Raw genomic sequence first — 23,791 nt, 5'->3', positions numbered from 1 at the left:
TCGGGCGCCTCACGGGCGGGGGAGTTGGGCATGGCTGGGCGCCGCGGCATGTGCGTGCAGGACTGCAGGCGCATGGGACTGACGGTTTCGTTCGGCCGTGGCGACGTGCGTGGCTGCGTCTGGTGCATCCGCCCCCCGGGGAGTCCGGCCAGCCGGGACCCAGCAGCACGTCACGTGTCAGCGCCCCCGGCCGCGCGCCTCCCACCGGTCTGCGCGTTCACGATCGTGACGCAGAATGAGGCAACGGCATGGTGCCATGGTGGGGTTCCGCCCGTCGCGAGCAGGCTCGCCGCCCTCCGCTCGTTAACTCGCTCGTCGCACAAGTGCGGGCTTGCTCCCTCCCGCGAATACGCCCGGCAAGTTTGTAACTAGCACATTTACGTGCGCGCGCTCAACTGAGATGATGCTGTTCCCTTTTGAACTAAGACAAAACGATGCTGTGTCAGTGCTTACTGCCTACAACTTTAAGACGCCAAGCACATATTTTGCACAAGCTTTGCACCGTGCAAACTGAGATCTATGGAATTTTAAATGTAATACGATAAATATTGATTGCTGGCGAAGGGATGATCCACTACGAGGCTCCTCTGAAGCAGAGCGCGGAAGATGTCAAGAATGGAGCTCGGGAACGCCGAAGATGTCCAGAAAGGCAAAAAAAAAAAAAATGCAAGCATGTACCGAAGGCAGCTTTGTCCCGAGTAAAGAGGAAGAGCGAAATCAACAATAAACATTTACAAAATTTGGGAGGGGATCACTCCAATTACATGGCTGATCGGGGCCCCGAACTAAACCTGAGTAGTAAGAGCTACTAGTTCATGAGCACACCCACACACACTCCGGCCTAAAGGCCCTCCACAGCTTGGACTCAAACTCTGACAGCTCTCGTACCTGCTCCTTTTCCTTCAGTCATCACACGTTGGGATTTGCAGGGTGGATGAATGTCGTGGACGCGTGCAAGATGCTTGTTCAGGTTCCCATTGCCAAAATTGGGAGGACACTTCAGAGCCTTGTCGCACTCGTGGCAAATCCCATATAGCAAGGAAGGAGCCGCTGCTGACCCGGCCTCACCTTTGAAGAACACTCTTGTCATGTGCTGCCAAATATACGACTCCCCGCTGCTGTGAGCACAAGTTTTGGAGCACTTCGACGGTGGTGCCGTCTCTTTGCCCTCTTCGTACACTCTTCGAACCGCAATATCCCCCTGCGAGCAAGCCAAGCAAATCAGATCAGGCATGGTTTGCATGTAATAGCTATGTAATTTTCTTGTGGTTAGTGGGGGTGTGTCCTTACCAGGATGTGCCAGGCATCATGACCCGCCGGCTCGAGCGCAACGTATTCGTCCGCGAGCCAGTGCGTCCTCTTATTGCCCTTCATGTATTCCAGCGTCCTCTTCAGGCCTACAATATTTCTCGAGGCCGACGACGCATCACGGATGGCTTTGGCTTCTTTTTCCTTCCAGTAGCCTGCCTTCTTATCGCCGTCGTCCAGCTTTGGCTCGAATTTGGTGATGTAGCGCTGTTGGGATGTTGGGGGTTTTTGCGGATGCACCAAGCGGTGGAGGACCTTGAGGTCGCCGAAATAAAAGCGGTTCTCTCGGAGCTCGCGCAGAAAGGCTACCTCCTCCAGGTCGTCTATGGAGAATTCGGACGTTGGGATCTCCTCCTCTGCGGTGCGAGAGGTGGAAGGACCCGGATTTCCGACCTCGTACGTGCCTGTGTCCGGCTGGATGAAGCCTTCGGCAGATTTGAGATGCAGGTAATCCGGTCCGGTAGCGGATGACGACGAAGCAACGTGTCCCACGGCGAGCTCGAGCGGGCCGCGGCTGCCGTCGCCCTCCAGTGAGCCGGTCTCGGGCACTGCACCAACCATGTCAGTGGAAATGTCGGTACAGCAGCGCGCGTGGGCGAGGGATTGGTCGCCCTCCATTTGGACATGAGATCCATGTCCAGGAGGCAACTCATTTCCCACAGCCACATGGGGCGCGCCCGCCGATGGAAGGAATCTGTCACCCCCGACCTCGAGCCAGACGCAGGCTGACCAATTTCAGCCCCCGTTGCCGCGTCGGCGGCAAGCCCATGAGAGGGAACGCCATCCACTCGGATTTCCGGTGCAGAGGGATGCTCATGGGCATCCTTCGCACCACCATCATCGAATTCATTCAGCAGGCCCGACAAATCATCAAAATATTCCGGCAGACCCGACAAATCATCACCCAAACCATCCATTAGAGTCGACACATCATCATGATCACCGAAACGCAAGGTCGGCCAATAATCGAAGCCATCGGATGGATCCGTTTCTAGCGGACCTCGCGGGGGCAAGGGGTGATCGGAAATGGATTGATGATCTCCTGGATTGCCGAGATTGGGGTGAGAGTATGATGATGTCAAGGGGAGATTGGACTTGGATTGATCGGTTTGCTTATCAGGCGTTGCCATCACAACTGCAGATCAACAATAATAATGGAATAAATGAACATTGAACTGGCTGTAGCAGCTAGTCACCATCTCAAATAATCTGTGAACTAGCGACATCAGCACAAATAAAAACAAACCTAACGAGCTAACGAGCAGTACCAGCGGTCAATCACAAATTGAGTCAACTCGATTTAATCCTCATTCAACTCTATGCTATCTGCGCATGTACAATTTAGACCATGCAAATCCAAGCATCATGCTCTAAATCCTAACCATAACAGTGGAGAAATCAAGAACAGAGAGAGAAGGCGTACCACACAGATCCGGTGTTGACGAGGTCGGCGGCGTGCAAATCTCCGTTGAGGTCGCATGGGATGAAGCTGGGCGCTGACCGAGCCAGTGAGGTCGCGCGGCGGGCTGGCGGCGCCGCGGCCGCGGCCTTAGGACGCGGGCTAGCGACTGCGGGCTGGTGGCGCCGTGGCCGGGCGAACTTGGCGGCGGCGGCGGCAGGGCTGGTGCCTGGTGCGGGTGGGCAGCGGCCTGGTGTGCGCAGGCCGGCAGGCGCTAGGGTTTGACCTTGGAAATCGATGCTGAGTGCTTTGGGCGTGTCGGAGGCAGGAGGGGAGGTATTACTTAAATACCGGAGTGCACATGGGTAAGCCGCTACCTGCCTGGGTCACCGACGGATTGGCCCCACGCCTCTGGGTAACCGGTGACCCAGCGACGATGGGTAACTAGTGACCCAGGCGATGGGTAAGGTGCAACCCAGCTGGCCTCTGACGGATTCCACGCCTTCGGGTAACTCGCGACCCAGGCGACTGCGTTGGCGGGCATTGACGTTGGTTGATTAAGCTCCTCCTAATCCACAGCTAGACGGAAGAAAATCCTCTGCGGCGGTGCCGCACAGTGATGCTGTTGTGACACCGTCTAGGATGCTGTCATCTGGCCATCACATTAATCGGGAGCAGGCCCATCGCGGAAGCTGCGCATCATCCCGAGCCGGCTGCTGTCATTCGACGGAGCCGCCCTATGAAAGCTGAGCGCTCGATTCAATCAAGCCGGTGCCTCCACAGGTTGATCACACCTCCGTGAAAAAAGGATCTGATCGTCCAACTCCAAATCTCTTGCCTCTTGGAGAATTCTGCCGCCGAACATCAACCATGATCTGCCATCGAAACCAACGGCCGAGCCGGACACTGTCGCCATGATTGAGATTGCAGTTCATTCTATTTCACCATCGAGGTCATCATCGGCTCCTGGCGTTGACTTCGCCATCAAAGGTGCCTGAAGCTATAGAACCTCAAGCTTGCTGGTTTCCCTGCAAACGAGAGACACATCGCACAGCTTGGCGCCAGGCCATGTCTGCAGGCCTTGAGGCTTCCTTCTAGTCCACGTCAAAGGAGCGGCTTTGAAGATCCTGCTGAATTGGCTCCGTCGCAGCACCAGCTTGATCGAATTGAGCGCTCGGCTTTTGGGGTGTGGCTCCGCCGCAGGACAGCAGCCGGCTCGCAACGGCGCACAACTCCCGCGATGGACCTGCTCGCCATTGATTTGATGGACAGGTGGCACAATCCTGGGCGGTGCCGCAACAACAGCGACCGCCGCACAGCTTCGTGAGGCACTAACCAGCGGTTTTAAAATTATTAAACCCTTTTCCTTTTTTGGGAGACAAATATATTGCGCGTGTTTAAATTTGAACAGACAACCCTATTGTCACTGATGGAAAAACTGATGGAAAAACTGTGGTATTCCATGATTTGTTCAACTACCAGTAATCTCTGTATTCAAAATTGAAATCAGATAACTATGAACATGTTCAAATATATGCACACATAAAAAGTAAATTAAACGCAGTGATGGTTTGTAGGCAGCGCTCCAGTTAGGGGTGGGCAAATTTAACCGAAATCGAAGAACCGAACCGAAAAAACCGGAACCGAAACCGAAATAACCGGAACCGAAAAATTCGGTTCCTTGTTCGGTTCCAGATATTGAAGAACCGAAATAACCGAAAAAAAATCGGTTCCTACCCTCGGGTAACCGAATTAACCGAAAGAACCGAATTATATAAACTTTGCATTTTGTAAGAGTATATTTAGTTTACATGTGATGTATCATACTTCAATTGCCATGTATTTCCCTTACTATATTGTTATTGTTCTCTTCTCAATTATTATTCTCTAAAGTAGAGGAAGTATTGTCTAAATTTGCTATAGAACATGTATATTTTTCTTGTTATCTTAACTTTCGGTAAAAAAATTCGATTAGTTCGGTTAGAACCGAAACCGAACCGAAATGACCGAGAACCGAAATACTCGGTTCCTGAAATTTCTTGGAACCGATCGGTTCCTATTTTCTAGGAACCGAATTTCTTCGAAAACCGAGGAACCGAACCAAACCGAACCGAAGAACCGAATGCCCACCCCTAGCTCCAGTTAGCAGTCAATTTCGGACACCATTTCAATCCACCCGATTTAACATATATGCTAAATTAATTTTTTTTATACCGTCTAGTATTTTTTTTTGGTAGTATCAAATAACCGGTTAATTTTGGACACCATTTTGCGTTATTATCATATCAAGGTACCACAATACATCACTGGTCTTTCACATAACAGACCCTATCAAAAATTAATAATTTCACGACGCAACCCCCAGCTTCCAGGGACACCTCGACGTCGTCGTCGCACCCGACGGATGGCCCCCACCCTTGGGTAATTGGTGACCCATGCGACGTTGGGTAAGCCGCAACCCTCCTGGGCCACTGACAGATTGACCCCACGCCTCCGGTACCTGGTGACCCAGCCGTCGCCGGGTAAGGCGCAACCCGCTGGCCGCTGACCGATTGGCCCCACGCCTTCGGATAATTCGTGACCCAAACTGTACTTCTTTCAAAGCCGCTCAACGTATAAATGCGTTCGCCCTCTCCCTGGCGCCGAGGCCCAACAAACCTGCTTCTCTCACCGTACACACGCACCCAAGTCAAACTACTAGTCGTGCCAGGTACATCAATCAATGGCGTTCCCGGCTCGCCTGATAGCCATCATCGCCGAAGCCGGCCAAGACGTGACCGCGGCGGCGGCCGCGCTGATGATCTGCGGCGTTTTCCTCGGCTCGTCGGGCCTCGCGCTCGCCATCTTCAAGGCGCCGCCGTCGGCTGCTTCCGGCAGCCCATTTCAGGTGCCGGGGTACGCCTACTACGGCGTCCTTGCCGGCACGGTGCTGTACGGGCTTGCGGAGGCCTCGTTCGGGTTCTGGGCCGTCGCCCGCGACCCAGAACGCTGGGCCGGCGTCGCAAAGTTTCTGCTGTGGGTTTCCATCCTGCCACTGTGCGTCGTCGTGGCCCTTGGAAGTCTTGCGTTCGTCGCGTAGTTCAGTTTTATTTTTTTTTTATGGTCGTGTTGGTTTGGATGTGAGCTTCTTCCTGCTGCAAGCGGCGGTTCGACCGTCCCGGCCCAGCAGAATAGATGGGCCATAATTCGAGTGGGCCGTCCTAACAAGGCCGTGGTGTGGTCTTCTTTTTTTATTTGTCAACCTAAGATATGATAGTCTAATCTCTTCGTGGGGATGCGGTTTGTATTTATGAATTTAAAGGGATGTGTGTTATTTATGCATTTGTAGTGTGTTTTGACGTACGTGACCATGTCACTGTTCAAACAATATGATCAAACCACACCGCTAGCACTAGTTTATCTTGTAGAAACAACTCATAAAAAAATTGTGCTCGTCAGTGTCCCAATCTCTAAAGTTGGTAGTATATGAAGGCCTTGTTTGATTGCATCTAGCGCAACGAGAAAATCTTTCATGCATGAAGTACTAAATGAAGTGTTACAAGTAACGGCGACTAAACGATGAAACAAATAAGATTAATCACAGCGGAGACACAAGATTTTACATGGAAAACCCCTCCAATGCGAAGGGAAAAAACCACAGGCACCAGCCAGCAACACTTCTCACTATTATTAAGAGTTTTGGTTACAACGCCGTATGGCGACTTACAAGAGAGTAATGGAGTAAATCCTAATCGAGGGTATACTACTGTTGGCTTTGTTCGAGCCTCCGCTTCGCTACAGCAGAAATCGGCCAGCCTAATATGAATTTGAAACATATCCAACAAACTCCACCTCGAGACAAATTCCTCTTATAGCATAAATCAACACCTTCATCCTGAATATAACAAAGAAAGAATACTTCTGGTGCCAAATAGCCTCTTGGGCTAATCAATCAACCCAACTAAGCTTGAGCACAGCTCAAACTTAGCAACAGAAACTGGCTTTGTCAACATATCAGCATGATTATCATGAGTACTAATCTTGCATACCTTCAGCTCACCTTCACGAACAAAATGGAACTTGTATCAATATGTTTAGTCCTTTCATGAAATATCTGATCTTTAGTAAGGTAAATAGCATTTTGACTGTCACAGTAAAGATTGATGCAAGAATTAACTCCACATAGCTCAGCATACAACCCTTTCAACCAAATTAGTTCCTTGCACGCTTCAGAAACTGCCATATATTCTACTTCAGTAGTAGACAAAGCAACAACAGACTAATGTAGCGCTCCAACTCACAGCACAACTGCCAACTGTGAACACATAACCAGTCAATGACCTTCTCCTGTCCAGACCAGCAGCATAATTTGAATCCACATAACCAATAAGTCCCTTGTCAGTTTTGCCAAACTTCAAACAACAATCTGCTGTGCCTCTGAGGTACCTGAAAACCCACTGAATTGCCTTCCAGTGTTATTTACCAGGATTAGACATGTACCTACTGACCAAACTCATAGCATATGCTAAATCTGGGCGAGAGCAAACTATGGCATAAATCAAATACCCAACAACACTAGAATAAGAAACTCTTAACATGTATTCAGTTTCTTCATCTGTACTAGGACACTGTGCAGCTGATAATTTAAAGTGAGGTGCAATAGGGGTACTAACAGCTTTTGCATTTTGCATGTTGAAACACTGAAGAACTTTCTTAACATAATTTTGCTGACTAAGAAATAGCAAACCGGATTTTCTGTCTCTAGTAATTTTCATACCGAGAATTTTCTTAGCAGCACCAAGATTTTTCATGTCAAACTCACTACTCAACAATTTCTTCAATTTAGTGATTTCAACTTTACTCTTGGCAGCAATCAGCATATCATCAACGTATAACAGCAAGTATATAGGTGATCCATTAACATGCTTGATGTAAAGGCAGCTATCATATTTAGACCTTTTAAAACCATGCGACAACATAAATGAATCAAACCTCTTATTCCATTGACGAGGGGACTGCTTCAAACCATACAAGGATCTCTTCAACTTGCACACAAATTTCTCCTTGTCAGGCACTATGAACCCTTCCGGCTGGTCCATGTATATGTCCTTCTCAAGCTCTCCATGCAAAAACGCAGTCTTCATATCTAACTACTCAATCTCAAGATCATGTGAAGCAACAATATTAAAAATGTACGAATGAACTGTGCTTTACAACTAGAGAGAACACATCATTATAGTCAACACCCGGAATTTAACTGTAACCTTTTGCAACTAATCTTGCCTTAAACTTTGGAGGCTCGCTTGGAGTTAGACCCTCCTTTATCTTGAAGATCCATTTGCAGCGGATGGTCTTTTTTTTCTCAGGCAAAGGCACAACCTCCCATATACTGTTCTTCTCGAGAGACTGCATCTCCTCATGCATAGCTGAAATCCAATTCTCACGATCACCACAACAAACAGCTTCTGTATAAGTTGCTGGCTCATGACAATTCTCCACCTGTTCAGCACAACTCAAAGCATAATAAGACAAATTACATTCTTCAATAAGACGTATTGGAGGTCCACAACTCCTCTTTGATTTGCGTTGAGTAATAGACAAATCCTCCTCTAGCTACAAAATAGGAGGAGTTTGCTGAACAACATCATGAGCATCATCATCAGCAACATCATTGTTCTGGTCATGAACAGGCTCCACCTGCACACCTATCTCATCATCAGCATGCTCCACCTGCACGCTCATACGCTGCAACTCCTTTTCAGAATTATCTGGAACATGATCTGAGGACAAACTGTCATTAAACATCACAGATTCATTGAAAACAACACTCCTGCTCACGAAAGCCTTTCCTGTTTCGGGATTCCACAATTTATAGCCTTTAACCCCCGAACCATAACCAAGAAAAAGACACTTAACAGCTCTAGACTCTAATTTTTCATTATCAACATGAGCATAAGTAGTGCAGCCAAAAACTTTCAACTCTGAATAATCAGCAGGCGTACCGGACCATACCTCAATGCGAGTTTTCTTATTTAGTGGGATAGAAGGCGATCTGTTTATCAAGTAACATGCAGTTATTTAGTGGGATAGAAGGCGATCTGTTTATCAAGTAACATGCAGTAGCAGCAGCTTCAGCCCAAAAACGCTTGCTCATCCTTGCATTGGACAGCATGCAACGAGCCTTCGAAATAATGGTTCTGTTCATACGTTCGGCCACACTATTTTGTTGCAGAGTGTGCGGGATGGTGTGATGCCTAAGAATGCCTTCCTTCCTGCAATAATCATTAAAGGCATGCAAACAAAACTCTCCACCATTATCAGTATGAAGCAATTTTACCTTCCTTTCAGTTTGCCTTTCTATCATGACTTTCCAATCCTTAAAAGCTGCAAAGGTATTATCTTTATGTTTCAGAAAATATGGCCATACTTTTCTAGAGTAGTCATCAATAATAGTAAGCATGTAACGAGAACCACCAAGAGAAGGCTTACGAGAAGGACCCCATAAGTCAGCATGTACATAATCAAGAGTACCTTTGGTGGTATGAACCGAAGTGTTGAATTTCACCCTTTTATGCTTCCCAAAAATACAATGCTCACAAAACTTCATGCTACTCGAAGTGTAGCCATTCATCAAGTTTCTCTTTATCAATTCTGTCATACCAAGTTGACTCATATGTCCCAAACGCATATGCCAGAGGTTAGTTTTACTAAGTTCACCATTAGTAACAGCAGCAGCGGAAACAGAACCAGGTAAAGTACTTCCTCTAAGGACATACAACTTAGCAGAATACAAATCACCTTTGAAGCAAATAAGAGAACCTTTTGATACCTTTAGAACGCCATTTGAATCAGAATATTTAAAACCTTCTGCATCAAGCGTGCTCAGCGAGTTAAGATTTCTGGTCATCCCTGGTATATATCTGACATTTTTCAGTGTGTGTGTCCATGCCATCATCAGTCTTGATCCGAATTGAGCCAATGCCCACAATATCACGTGGGTTATCATCTCCCATGCGCACAACATCTCCTTTCTGCACAGGCTTATAGGAACTAAACCAATCTTTATTAATGCAGATATGAAATGAACATGCGGAATCAAGAATCCATTCATCATGACCAGAAACACAACCAGCAAGAACAACCAGACAATCTCCCGAATCAGAGTCAGCAGCAGAAACAACGGAAGCCTTACCATCAGAATTATTTTTCTTCTTCTCCTTATTCTTTAATTTTAAACAATCCTCAATAAAATAATTAGTCTTCTTACAGTAGTTACAGAACTTCTTACGCGGCTTGGACTTTGAACGGCTTCTCCCATCATGACTCTTGTTACGATCATTGCTGTCATTGGAGGATCTATGCTCAGGTCTGCCTCTCACATGCAAAGCATCACCTTTGGAGGACGATGTCCCGTCAGACTGTACCATGCCTTTCATCTTCTCTCTGAACTGGAGAGCCTCATAAACTTCCTTTAGGGTGAGTTCATCACGGCTTAAAAGTATGGTATCACGAAAATTAGCATACAAATTTGGCAATGAACATAACAGTAAAAGACCTAAGTCCTCGTCATCATACTTCACCTCCATCGACACTAGGTCGGCAACGATCTTCTTGAATTCAGATATATGGCTTATCACCGAATCATCCTCCTTCATCTTGAGAGTGAACAACTTCATCTTCATATGCATCTTACTGGTTAGATCCTTGGACATACAGATCGATTCCAGTTTCAGCCAGAGTTCTGCAGCAGTTTTTTTTCTCCAACACCTCCTGCAAAATATCATTACTAAGATGAAGCTGAATTAGGGCAAGCGTCTTCTGATCCTTACGGATCTCCTCAGGAGTTCAATCAGCCTTCCTCTGCTTCCCGAATTTATCCAGCGCCTCATCATAGTCATGATTATGCGCCAGAATCTCCTGCATCTTGACTTGCCATAGCAAGAACCTCGTGTTGTAATCCAGCAACGGAAGATCGAACTTCATCGACGTCGACATGGAACCCTAATCTGCAACCACAGCTCTGGTACCACTTGTTACAAGTAACGGCGACTAAACGATGAAACAAATAAGATCAATCACAGCGGAGACACGATTTTACGTGGAAAACCCCTCCAATGCGAAGGGGAAAAATCACGGGCGCCAGCCAGCAACACTTCTCACTATTATCAAGAGTTTGGGTTACAACGCCGTATGGCGGCTTACAAGAGAGTAATGGAGTAAACCCTAATCGAGGGTATACTGCCGTTGGCTTTGTTCGGGCCTCCACTTCGCTACGGCAGAAGTCGGCCAGCCCAATATGAATTTGGAACATATCCAACACGAAATTTATTTGCAAAACCTTTTCATAGATTGGTGTAACTTTCTGCGACGAATCTAATGACGGTAATTAATCAATGGTTGGCTACATCGATACTACAGTAACCACCCTCAAATCACGCGGTCAAAGGTCTCATTAGATTCTTCAAAGTTCCTAGCGCAGGGATTCTGAAGTTATTTTTGTAAATTATCATTATTTAGTACTCCTAATTATTGGTCAAAGTTGCTACAGTTTCTAGCGTATCACAAACCAAACAGGGCCGAAGTTCAATGTATTTAGTAGCGTGCAGAACCCTGTACTGTAAAAGGAATGATTTTTTTTGTGAAAAGCTTGCGGGAGCACCGCACTGTCATTTAAGAAGGAGAGAAGCAAAGTTCCGAGTTCTTACAGCCTTACTATTACATAAAACAAGCTTAACTCAAACACAATAAAAGGTAAATTAAACATTAAACAATGAAAGCTCAGGTCTTCCGCATGCGGAAGTCCTGCAATGCATCTCAGCTTTAATCTCCTGAAAAACGTCCAACGGTGATAAAATCTTATTATCAAACACACGCCTGTTCCTCGCCTTCCAGATATTCCAAGCACAATAGATCATCAAAGCTGCCTTAAGTTGACATTCTTTTTTAGGTATATGCGCAAGTCCTTTCTCCCACCAATCCATCACTTGTAGTCCTTGCACCGGCACTTGAACCAAACGCTGTGTCCAGCTCTCCATTTTGTCCCAGACTTGCCTAGAAAAAGTGCAGTGAAGTATCAAATGTGCAGCAGTCTCTGGTTCTTGATTGCACATAGTGCATACTGGATTGCAAGGCCATTGTCTAGCTATCATCTTGTCTGCGGTAAGTATCTTGCACTGAACCAAAAGCCATGCGAAGAATTTGTGCTTCCCTTCTGCTTCTGCTTGCCAAATGTGTTGTCCTTTGAACAAGTTGTAAGTGCCAAGAAACTGCGCATTGTAAGCTGACTTTGTTGTGTATACACCATCAGACGTCCAGCGCCAAAAGATACTATCTTGTTCATCATTCAGTTGTACCTCTTGCACCATGTCCCAGAGTTGCACAAAACTAGCCATTTCACTCACTGATTGCATTCTCCATAAGCCTCTTGTCCAATTCTGATTTTTAATTTCTTCTTTCACTGTTTTATTTTTCCTCCAAGCCAACCTAAATAAGTCTGGAAATCGATCCATAGGTGCCTGCCCATTCATCCATGTTGATTGCCAGAAGCTACCTTCTCACCATTGCCAAGTGTGACCACTGTACTAGCTCGAAACAGTTGTCTGTCAATTGCATCAACCGGTGGCTGAGTACCTACCCATGGACGTTCTGGAGCTGTCCATTGGAACAAAAGCCACCTTAACCGTAGAGCCCTACCAAACAAATCCAAATCAAGTATACCCAATCCTCCAAACTTTTTGAGTCTCAATGTTTTGGCCCACTGCACTAGACAATGTCCACCATTCGCCTCTGTGTCTCCTTTCCAAAGGAAGCTTCTTCTAAGCTTATCAATTTTTCTCACTGCCCATTTTGGCAATTTGAAAACTGTCAAGAAATATGTGGGAATGGATGAGAGCACCGAGTTAACTAATCTTAGGCTCCCAGCCTTACTGAGCAACCTTCCTTTCCATGCAGCCAATTTTCCTCCCACCTTATCTATCAAGGGCTGTATATCAACTCTCCTGATTGCCTTTATGTTTAGCGGCAACCCCAAATATTTGCAAGGGAAAGATCCTACAGGGCACTGAAATGCCTCCATTATATGTTGCAGGTCAAGTCCCTCACATCGAATAGGGTAAACTGCACTTTTTTCAGTGTTGGTTATTAAACCGGAAGCACTTCCAAACGCTGCTAAAATATTCTTTACCACCTGCACCTCTCCCCCCACTGGATTTAGGAAAATTGCAGCAGCATCTGCAAACAAACTTATTCTGATTCTTGCATTCCTATTAGCAATAGGTGTCAGCAAACCTTTCTCAGTAGCTTTGTTTAACATTAGTTGCAATGGTTCCATGGCCAAGATAAAAAGCATAGGAGATAAAGGATCTCCTTGGCGCAGACCCAGCTTGTGTTTGAACCATTTCCCTCTCTTACCATTCAGAAGTACTGTTGATGAGGATTTTCCCAACAATATTGACACCCAAGCTCTCCATCTTGCCCCAAAACCCATTTGCTGCAACACCTCCTGCAAATAATCCCACCTAACAGTGTCGAACGCCTTGGCAATGTCCAATTTGAGGAATAAAGTTGGCTTCCCTACTTTGTGTAATTCTCTAATCAGATTCTGAGTGTATAAGAAAGTATCATGAATGCTCCTTTTTCTAATGAAGGCACTTTCTGCTCTAGACACTAAGTTGTCTAACTCAGCCGACAATCTGATAGCTAATACTTTGGAAATTAGCTTTGTAAAGCTGTGACATAAGCTGATGGGCCTGAAATCTCCAACCATGCTGGCATCCTCCTTTTTTGGCAAAAGAACAATGTGGGCACTGTCTAGCAAATTGAAATGCTGATCATGTCTGGAAAAGAAATAGTTGATTGCAGCTAACACATCTCCTTTAATTATTTCCCAACACATTTTGTAGAATATACCAATGAAACCATCCGGGCCTTGAAGCGCCCCGACCCGAAGATCAAGGCTAAACCATGTATTAATTACCGAATAAAGTCTCCGACATAATACATGTTACATCAAGTGGAGTCCAGAGTCATACAGAGCTTTATTTAACACGTACATGAGGAGTAAAGTGACAACACAAAGCTACACAGAACAACCATAGGATAACAACTAGCATAGCGACATGCAGGACTAGCTCTTCATCCATCATGGCTCCACTCGATCAGCTTGGGTGCGGACACGATCTACTCGTAGTCTTCTGGCACAAAGTCAGGATCCTCTGGAGAAAAATCAACAGGGGTGAGTACAAAAGTACTCAGCAAGCTCCACCTCACCCTACGGGAGGGGACTGACATGCACGACACATAATAAGCACATTCTACTAACAATGCAACTAATGGTATGCAACTCTTTCCCGACACAACCCACAATAGGTAGCTCACTAGTTGTCAGGACCACACCGTAGCCTGTCCATACCGTGGACACGGACCATTCGAATGGATTATACACTCTGCAGATGTCGTACACTGTACCCACACGCTCGGCTGCCCGAACGGACAACCGACATAGCCGACACCCAGCCGTGGCTCAACCCCGACTAGTCGCCCCCAAACCCTCGGGTCTGGACCAATCCAGGTCTCACCCCAAAACATATCCACATCGGACGACTACCAGGTTAGCCAGTGGGATTAGGCTAAGGTTTGCCCATACAAACTCATGTGGTCGTACTGAAAGTAAGCTAGGTGAGATGTCAAAACAACTCGGTCCTTATGGTTCACCAGGGCAGCAACCATCCCTCAACATATCAACTCGAGCCTACCACCACGGTAGCACTCTCCTGCCAGTCTACCACCACGGTAGCGCCGGCTCCAGCATACCCAGCTGCCCTAGCCTCAGCCAAAACCCTTCATATCCTAGTCTCAACTCTGGATATGCATAACTACTCATATGCATGTATGAGCACACTCAATCACTCAAGTACCGGTATATGTAATCGATCCTAAACCAGGGCTACAACTAAACGCCCTCACATGGATGCAACCGCTCACGTAGGGGTCGATGAAACTTGCCTTCGCTTGCGTACGCGTCGTCGGCGGCGGCTTCCTGCTCGTGGTATGGGTCTTCTGGCTCCTTGGCGGGCTCCTCCTCGGTCACTCCGTGATCTACGGGCGAGAACGGCACAACCGGCAAACAAACACAAGCAAGCGATAAGCTCAAATGGAGATGAAAATAGGAGGAAAAAGAGTTACGTGAAAAGGAGTTGATATGAAGGAGATTTTGAGTTTACAGTATTGATTGGTAGAATGTTTTGGATTAAGTGCTCACGGCCTGGTGGGTGTTTTGGGCCTTTGTTGTGGAGTTAATGGTCGGGGAAGCTGCCTGCCATCTCACCTTGGCGCGGAACAGCTCGAGGAAGATGATCAATTGTTGGAGCTTCGTTTCGTGAGTGAGCTGGGCTCGGGAGGAGTGGTTCAGCTGGTGGAGCGAAGCGGCTCGGTGTGCTTGGGCTGGTGACGGGGCTCGTCACGGCCTTGATCCTTTTATAGGCGAGGAGAGCAGGAGCGGTGTTGCGCAAGGACGGCGACGGCGTGGGCTGTGGCAGCTCGTCGTCAACGCGAATAGTGGCAGCACTGAAGGCGCGAGCGCCGAGGCGGCAAAGCCGGCGAGGGCGCTGCAGCGACGTGGGCGAGGTGGGGACGCGGGTGTGGGCGGCACGGCGTGATGCCGGCGGCAGTGCGCGGTCCCGTCGTGGGGCCGGCGTGTCGCGCGTGCGCGAGTGAGGCGGTTCGGCGGAAAAAATCTCGGCCGGCACTGTGCGTGGCGATCCTGATTTTTAGCGAGGTGGGTGCTGCCATGACGGGTCCTTTCAAGGTCAATGGTGTGGGTACTCTGTGGCTTCCAGGAAATAATGAAGTTATGGCAAAGGAGGTAGGCGCTGTCATGATTGTCTGGGAATTATGGCATGGTACGGTGACTTGAGAGGCTTTTATGGAAAGAGACGAGATGATTTTTGTCGTAGGTGCAAGCATATGTATGCTGGTTACTGGAGGGAACGAATGTACTAATGCAAGACAAGAGTAAAAATAGTTTACCTAGTAGTTATGTAATACCTCGTATAACGTTAGTATTATTTTACGTTACTAGTTTAATTGCAACATAAGTTTTATTTTAGTGATTGTTGGAAATTGAGGCAGCCCTACTAAGTTGAGGATCTACACCAACTCACTTCAGAGTCGGTCAGCATCTAGTTACTTAGTGTACCGGGCCCTTTTGACGGCAGAGCCGCCTTTTGCTTCCGGGAGGCAGAGCCTACCAACAGATGAAGCTGGCTTCCGGGTGGCAGAGCCAACCTTCGATGAAGCCCAGACCCTTTTGTGATCCCGGGTGGCAGAGCCAACCTTCGATGGATCACAACTTATACACTAAGTACTTAAATTTAACCGGGAGACTTACACTTATAAAGACGCTTACCTTATTGAAGCAACAAAGGAACACACACCTAGCACACTCTACCTATGCTCACTTCTACCATGCCCTTGGATGTGTGTGGGATGGGGTGGAGTAGTATGGCATGGCAAGGGGTGGCACCCTCCTTATATAGGCACCCATACCCTCTTGGATGAGTGACACTTGTCACACTCTAGGAAGTTCCCTACAAATATCTAAGTTCCCTACAAATATCTAATTCTAGAAAATTCTAAATTTTACCATGGCAAGAAAATATCCAAGCTTCTTGTCTTCTTATGATTTTTGTGGAACATTCTAGAACCTTGTCATGGTGAACAAAATTACGCCATGGTTTATCCTTATTTTTATAGAACCTTCTAGAAATTTGCATTATAAATTTCAACACTCCCCCTTAATCATGATGAAAACTGGGATGTTACAAACCTACCCCACTTAGGTTGAATCTCGTCCCCGAGATTCAGCTTCACCACTAAAGAGACTGGGAAACTCGGCTCGGAGCGCGTCTTCTCTCTCCCAAGTTGCTTCTGCTTCCGAATGCCTGCTCCACTGAACTCGACAAATCCTGACTTCTGAGTTGCGGGTCCTTCGCGTCACAGTGTCTAGAATTTTTACTAGTACCTCTTGATATCTGAGATCATCCTGCAGGTCGATTGTCTCTGGGGCCACTTGTTCTTCTGGTACTCGCAGGCACTTTCTGAGTTGGGACACATGGAATACATCGTGTACATCTGACATCTCTGCTGGCAACTGAAGCTTATAGGCTACTGCTCCCACTTTCTTGATAATTGGGAAAGGTCCAATGTAACGTGGAGCCAACTTTCCTCATACCTGGAATCTGCGTGTGCCGCGAATTGGGGAAATTTTAAGGTACACATAGTCTCCAACTTCGAAGCTGAGAGTACGTCTTCTTTTATCGGCATAACTTTTCTGGCGGGATTGAGCTGCCTTTAGATTCTCTCTGATTTCTGCTATCTTGTCTTCTGCTTCTTTAATAAAATCTGGGCCCTCAATAATGCGGTCACCGACTTCGGTCCACATGAGAGGTGTGCGACACTTCCTCCCGTAGAGGGCTTCAAACGGCGACATCTTTAAACTTGACTGGTAGCTGTTGTTGTAAGAAAACTCTGCATATGACAAACTGTCTTCCCAATTTTTGCCATAAGTAAGAACACAGGCTCATAGCATGTCTTCAAGGATCTGATTAACTCTTTCAGTCTGGCCATCAGTCTGAGGATGATAGGCGGAACTGAAGTCCAACTTTGTACCAAGTGCTTCATGTAAGCTGCTCCAGAATCTCGAAGTGAACTGGGTGCCTCTATCTGACACAATCCTCTTAGGTACTCCATGCAACTTCATAATACGCTCAATATATAATTTGGCTAATCTATCACCTCCATAAGTGGTACGCACTGGGATGAAGTGTGCCACTTTAGTGAGTCGGTCAACAATCACCCAAACTGAGTCATGACCGCTCTGGGTTCTTGGTAGACCGGTGATAAAATCCATACTAACTTCATCCCACTTCCATACTGGGATCGGCAACGGCTGGAGTAATCCACTAGGCTTCTGATGCTCTGCCTTGACTCTTTTGCACACATCACAATGAGCGACGAATCGAGCGATATCTCCCTTCATACCATTCCACCAATACTTCTCCTTAAGGTCCAGGTACATTTTCGTAGTGCCAGGGTGAATGGAATAGGCTGAGTTATGGGCTTCATCCAAGATGGTCCTGCGGAAATGGCCTTGCTTAGGCACACATAATCTCTTCTTGAACCACAAGACTCCGTCTTTATCTACTCTGAAATCTGGGGCTTTGCCTTCACTGTTGCGACCTTTAATCCATACCAATCTTTTATCTTCCATCTGAGCTTCCTTTATCTGGTCATCCAGGACGGGATGGACACTAAGGTTATAGTTGCAAGAGCGGCGTACAACCCTTAGGTTCAACTTCCTCATTTCTTCACTCAGCTCTGGGGCTTGTGTGACTAAGTGATGGCAATATGCTTTACGACTGAGCGCATCAGCCACCACATTAGCCTTTCCAGGGTGGTAATGAATTTCCAAATCATAGTCTTTGATCAACTCCAACCATCTTCTCTATCTAAGGTTGAGGTCTGACTGGGTGAAAATGTACTTCAAGCTCTTGTGATCCGTGTAGATTTCACACTTGTTCCCGATCAAATAATGTCTCCAAATCTTGAGGGCATGCACCACTGCAGCTAACTCCAAGTCATGGGTGGGGTAGTTCTGCTCATGTGTTCTCAACTGTCTTGAGGCATAAGCTACAACTCTTCCTTCTTGCATAACACACAACCCAATCCTTGTCGGGATGCGTCGCAATAAACGACAAAGCTCTTCTGATTATCTGGCAAGACTAGCACTGGGGCAGAAGTTAGTCGCCTCTTCAACTCTTGAAAGCTTCTCTCGCAAGCTTCAGACCAGACAAACTTCGTGTCCTTCCGGAGTAACTCAGTCATAGGCCGGGCTATCTTAGAGAAACCTTCGATGAATCTCCGGTAATAGCCGGATAATCCCAAGAAACTCCTGATCTCCGAGGCTGAGGTTGGTTGCTTCCATTCTGATACTGCCTTGACCTTTTCTGGGTCCACTTCAACACCTTCAGCTGTTAAGACATGACCCAGAAAACTGACTCTCTGCAGCCAGAATTCACACTTGCTAAACTTGGCATACAACTGGTGTTTTCTGAGCTTTCCCAGCACAATTCTAAGATGTTGTCCATGCTCCTCAGCACTCTTAGAGTAGACCAGTATGTCATCTATGAATACCATGACAAACCGATCTAACTCTTCCATAAACACCTTATTCATGAGGGTCATGAAAAAGGCAGGGGCATTAGTCAGACCAAAAGGCATCACTGTGAACTCATATTGGCCATAACGGGTCCTGAAGGCTGTCTTGGAGATGTCCTCTTGTCGCACTCTGAGCTGATGATAACCTGACCTTAGATCTATCTTGGAGAAGAACTTAGCTCCCTTCAGCTGATCAAACAAGTCATCAATCCGAGGCAAAGGGTACTTGTTCTTGATGGTGACTGCATTCAGATCACGGTAGTCCACACAAAGTCTCATGCTTCCATCTTTCTTCTTCACAAAGAGCACTGGGGCTCCCCAAGGAGAAGCAGTGGGTCTAATAAATCCCTTTTGTTGAAGCTCTTCAAGCTGCTTCTTCAACTCGGCAAGCTCTGGGGCTGCTAACCGATAGGCATTCTTTGCTATAGGCTTGGTTCCAGGGACTAAGTCAATAGTGAACTCTACATCTCTTTCTGGAGGCATACCGGGTAATTCATCTGGGAACACATCTGCGAACTCCCGAACTACTGGCACCTCTTCTGGGGATTCTGCTTGGATGTGGTTCACCATGGAGTCTGACAGGCTAGGCTGGATTTGGCATGTGACTGTTAACCCTTGGCGGTTGGTGACTGTCACTGCTCTCTCAGCACAGGCTATGTTTCCGCAGTGCTTGGTGAGCCAGTCCATACCGAGTATGACATCTATCCCTTTGGAAGTAAGGACTATTAGGTCGGCAAGGAATACTACCCCACTTAGGTTTATAGGGATATCTAAGGCACCTAAGTGGCAAGGTATATGACCTCCAGGGGAACGGGTTATTAGTGGCCTCTTAAGGGCTATAGTAGGTATATCATGCTTTTCCACAAAGTGGGAGGATATAAAGGAATGCGATGCTCCAGAATCAAAAAGCACTGAGTCTAGAGCTGATTGGACCAGAAACTCACCGAGAATCACTCCTGGTGCATCCTCTGCTTCTTTAGCATTCACATGACTCACTTTTGCCTTGCCGAAGGACTGTTGCTGGCTCTTAGCTGGTGTTGCATGGTTGGCTCCAGTCGGCTGCTTTGGTCCTTGAACAGAGTTGGAGAAAATAGAAGGGGCGGGCTGATTGAGATACGGACAGTTGGCCTTGTAGTGTCCGGCTTCGCGGCAGTGGAAACAGGTCTTCGCATCGGTCACTTGACTTCCACCAGACGGTTGGTTACGGAGGGTATTCTGGGTCTTCATAACAGGAGCTGACTGAGTGGGCTTCTGGAAAGAACCGGGCTGCGCTTTGAATGAAAAGGCACCCTGGCTCCTTGGGCCCGAGTGAGCCGGATACTGGGTCCTTTGGAACTTCTCCAACTGCTGGGGCTTCTTGCTTTCAAATCGACGTTTGCGCTCACTGAGCTCTGCCTTCCTGTTTCTCTCAATGGTGATGGCCCTGTTGACCATAGCATTAAAGTCACTGTGGGTGGTGACTTCAACCAAGGTCCTGATTTCAGGGTTAAGCCCACCAAGAAAGGCTTCTTGCTTCTTCCCGTCATCATTGATATCCTCTGGTGCATAACGAGACAACTCTGTGAACTTATGAAGATACTCTGTCACAGTCATACCACCTTGACGAAGCTTTCTGAACTCATCCCTCTTGAGCTTCATAACACTGCTGGGAATGTGATGTTCTCTGAAGATCTTGACAAAGTCAGTCCATACCATCTCGTTAGCATTTTCATTTATTTCCCGGTAACTCTGCCACCAAGCAAGGGCTGGTCCCTTTAACTGTTGTACTGCGAGCAAAACCTTGTCTCTATCATCTGCATGGACCACTTCAAGCTTCATTTCAATTTCTCGCAGCCAATCATCTGCCTCAATAGGGTTATCAGATCCTCCAAACTTAGGTGGCTGCAGGCGGTTGAAATCTGCAATTCTACTGCCATTGCCATTATGATGCATTGCAGGTCTATTGTTGCCAGAATTGCCTTAAGCTTGTGCTGTGAGAGTGGTCACAAGAACTTGAAGGAGTTGGTTCTGCTGCTGCAGTATGGCTGCCAAGTCAATGGGTGCCGGGGCACGGGGAGGTAGCGGCGGTAGTTGTCCATTTTCTGGTGCTTCTGGGGCTACATTCAGAGGGGCTTGGTTTCTCGGGTTGACCTCATCACCGTCTTCCTGAGCATGGAGTCCCTGGACTCGGCTCGAGCGACGAGACATCTACGGTCAAGGAGGGCAAGATTAGGTGACTCCCCTAGTATAATGTTGGGGTATATTTGTATATAAAATATTTTGTACCGCACAATGCACACAAACAAATCATTCAAGCACCACACAAGCATTCATTCAAACAAGCATGACACGACGGATTACAATAACGCGGCTCGACTTTTAAGGGTCGGCCGGGACAACTCGACTACTGAACCCTACAACACGGTCTTCGGGGTCACTGTTTCCGGGATCTCGGGGAGATGCGGGAGGCGTGGGCGGCACTGATTCACAAATCCTCCTGCGTGGTTGGGACGAGGAACATAGCGGAATTCCCTCTAGGATTGGCAGCTCCGCGGCAGTCCTGGGATGGCGTTCCTTGCGCTTGGCACGGTCCACTAGGTAGACACCCCTAAGGAGCTGACTGTGGCGATCTGCCTGCTCCCTAAGGTTCTCTTCGGCCATGGCAAGACGGCTTTCAGCTTCGGCTGCTCGGGCTTCTGCCTGGGCTACGGCCAGTTTAGTCCTACGCCAACGGGACTCCGCTTCCTCAGCACGCTGGATCAAATCTCTCACACGCTGATGCAGTTGGTCGCACAAATCGTCGAGGCTAAGCAAATAGCCAGACATAGCGACAACTGTGGGGTTCTTCTTTGTCCCTGCGGGGCTCTCCAGGTTGCGGATCCTCGCCGCCCAAGCAGGACGGTTACGATCCAACGGGAGAAAGTACTTCATGGGGGTGGAACCCAAGTACCATTCAAAGATCTGGCACAGGTACCGCAGCGCCTTGCGAGCTGCAAGTTGAATGGTGTCAGGCATACGGGCTCCAGTGGCGGTGACGCTCCAGGGTTGCATCTCCAAGTACTTATCACTGGCACCAATATGGATAGTGACCTCACAACTTTCGGTGCCATGCTCCACGAACTCGCGACCCACGTACTCCGGTCGTTCCGGAATACCAAGTCGCACCGTGGCAGCATAAAGCACCCTGGGGAATCCATCTTCGTCGATGCAGTAGGTGGTGGTCCAGTCATCCGCCATCTGATTTCCAAGGGTAGGGTTAGCATAACAAGGATAAAGTTTAAGGAGTAATATATTTTCAAGAATTGACCATCCTAGGGCTCCTACGGTCATCGTTTACTACTGGTTCGCGTCCTACAGCCAAGCATGGCTCTGATACCACCTGAAGCGCCCCGACCCGAAGATCAAGGCTAAACCATGTATTAATTACCGAATAAAGTCTCCGGCGTAATACATGTTACATCAAGTGGAGTCCAGAGTCATACAGAGCTTTATTTAACACGTACATGAGGAGTAAAGTGACAACACAAAGCTACACAGAACAACCATAGGATAACAACTAGCATAGCGACATGCATGACTAGCTCTTCATCCATCATGGCTCCACTCGATCAGCTTGGGTGCGGACACGATCTACTCGTAGTCTTCTGGCACAAAGTCAGGATCCTCTGGAGAAAAATCAATAGGGGTGAGTACAAAAGTACTCAGCAAGCTCCACCTCACCCTACGGGAGGGGACTGACATGCACGACACATAATAAGCACATTCTACTAACAATGCAACTAATGGTATGCAACTCTTTCACGACACAACCCACAATAGGTAGCTCACTAGTTGTCAGGACCACACCGTAGCCTGTCCATACCGTGGACACGGACCATTCGAATGGATTATACACTCTGCAGAGGTCGTACACTGTACCCACACGCTCGGCTGCCCGAACGGACAACCGACATAGCCGACACCCAGCCGTGGCTCAACCCCGACTAGTCGCCCCCAAACCCTCGAGTCTGGACCAATCCAGGTCTCACCCCAAAACATATCCACATCGGACGACTACCAGGTTAGCCAGTGGGATTAGGCTAAGGTTTGCCCATACAAACTCATGTGGTCGTACTGAAAGTAAGCTAGGTGAGATGTCAAAACAACTCGGTCCTTATGGTTCACCAGGGCAGCAACCATCCCTCAACATATCAACTCGAGCCTACCACCACGGTAGCACTCTCCTGCCAGTCTACCACCACGGTAGCGCCGGCTCCAGCATACCCAGCTGCCCTAGCCTCAGCCAAAACCCTTCATATCCTAGTCTCAACTCTGGATATGCATAACTACTCATATGCATGTATGAGCACACTCAATCACTCAAGTACCGGTATATGTAATCGATCCTAAACCAGGGCTACAACTAAACACCCTCACATGGATGCAACCGCTCACGTAGGGGTCGATGAAACTTGCCTTCGCTTGCGTACGCGTCGTCGGCGGCGGCTTCCTGCTCGTGGTATGGGTCTTCTGGCTCCTTGGCGGGCTCCTCCTCGGTCACTCCGTGATCTACGGGCGAGAACGGCACAACCGGCAAACAAACACAAGCAAGCGATAAGCTCAAATGGAGATGAAAATAGGAGGAAAAAGAGTTACGTGAAAAGAAGTTGATATGAAGGAGATTTTGAGTTTACAGTATTGATTGGTAGAATGTTTTGGATTAAGTGCTCACGGCCTGGTGGGTGTTTTGGGCCTTTGTTGTGGAGTTAATGGTCGGGGAAGCTGCCTGCCATCTCACCTTGGCGCGGAACAGCTCGAGGAAGATGATCAATTGTTGGAGCTTCGTTTCGTGAGTGAGCTGGGCTCGGGAGGAGTGGTTCAGCTGGTGGAGCGAAGCGGCTCGGTGTGCTTGGGCTGGTGACGGGGCTCGTC

The 23,791-nt window shown here is 47.7% G+C and overlaps 1 protein-coding gene across 1 annotated transcript; it reads right to left on the bottom strand.

Moving 5' to 3' along the window:
- Positions 1-675: 675 nt before the first annotated feature.
- LOC120641799 lies at positions 676-3,005 on the bottom strand. The gene is made up of 3 exons (XM_039918042.1): positions 2,732-3,005; positions 1,291-2,443; positions 676-1,201 (listed from the first exon to the last, which is right to left on the bottom strand). Exons 2-3 carry the CDS (start codon positions 1,924-1,926, stop codon positions 866-868), a joined length of 972 nt encoding a protein of 323 aa, XP_039773976.1. The 5' UTR covers positions 1,927-2,443; positions 2,732-3,005; the 3' UTR covers positions 676-865.
- Between the last annotated feature and the right edge of the window lie 20,786 nt (positions 3,006-23,791).

The sequence above is a fragment of the Panicum virgatum genome, chromosome 7K, assembly GCF_016808335.1.
Source record: "Panicum virgatum strain AP13 chromosome 7K, P.virgatum_v5, whole genome shotgun sequence".
NCBI lineage: Eukaryota > Viridiplantae > Streptophyta > Magnoliopsida > Poales > Poaceae > Panicum > Panicum virgatum.
Note: the sequence above shows the minus strand (reverse complement) of the source record. Positions and strands in the feature narration are given on the sequence as shown.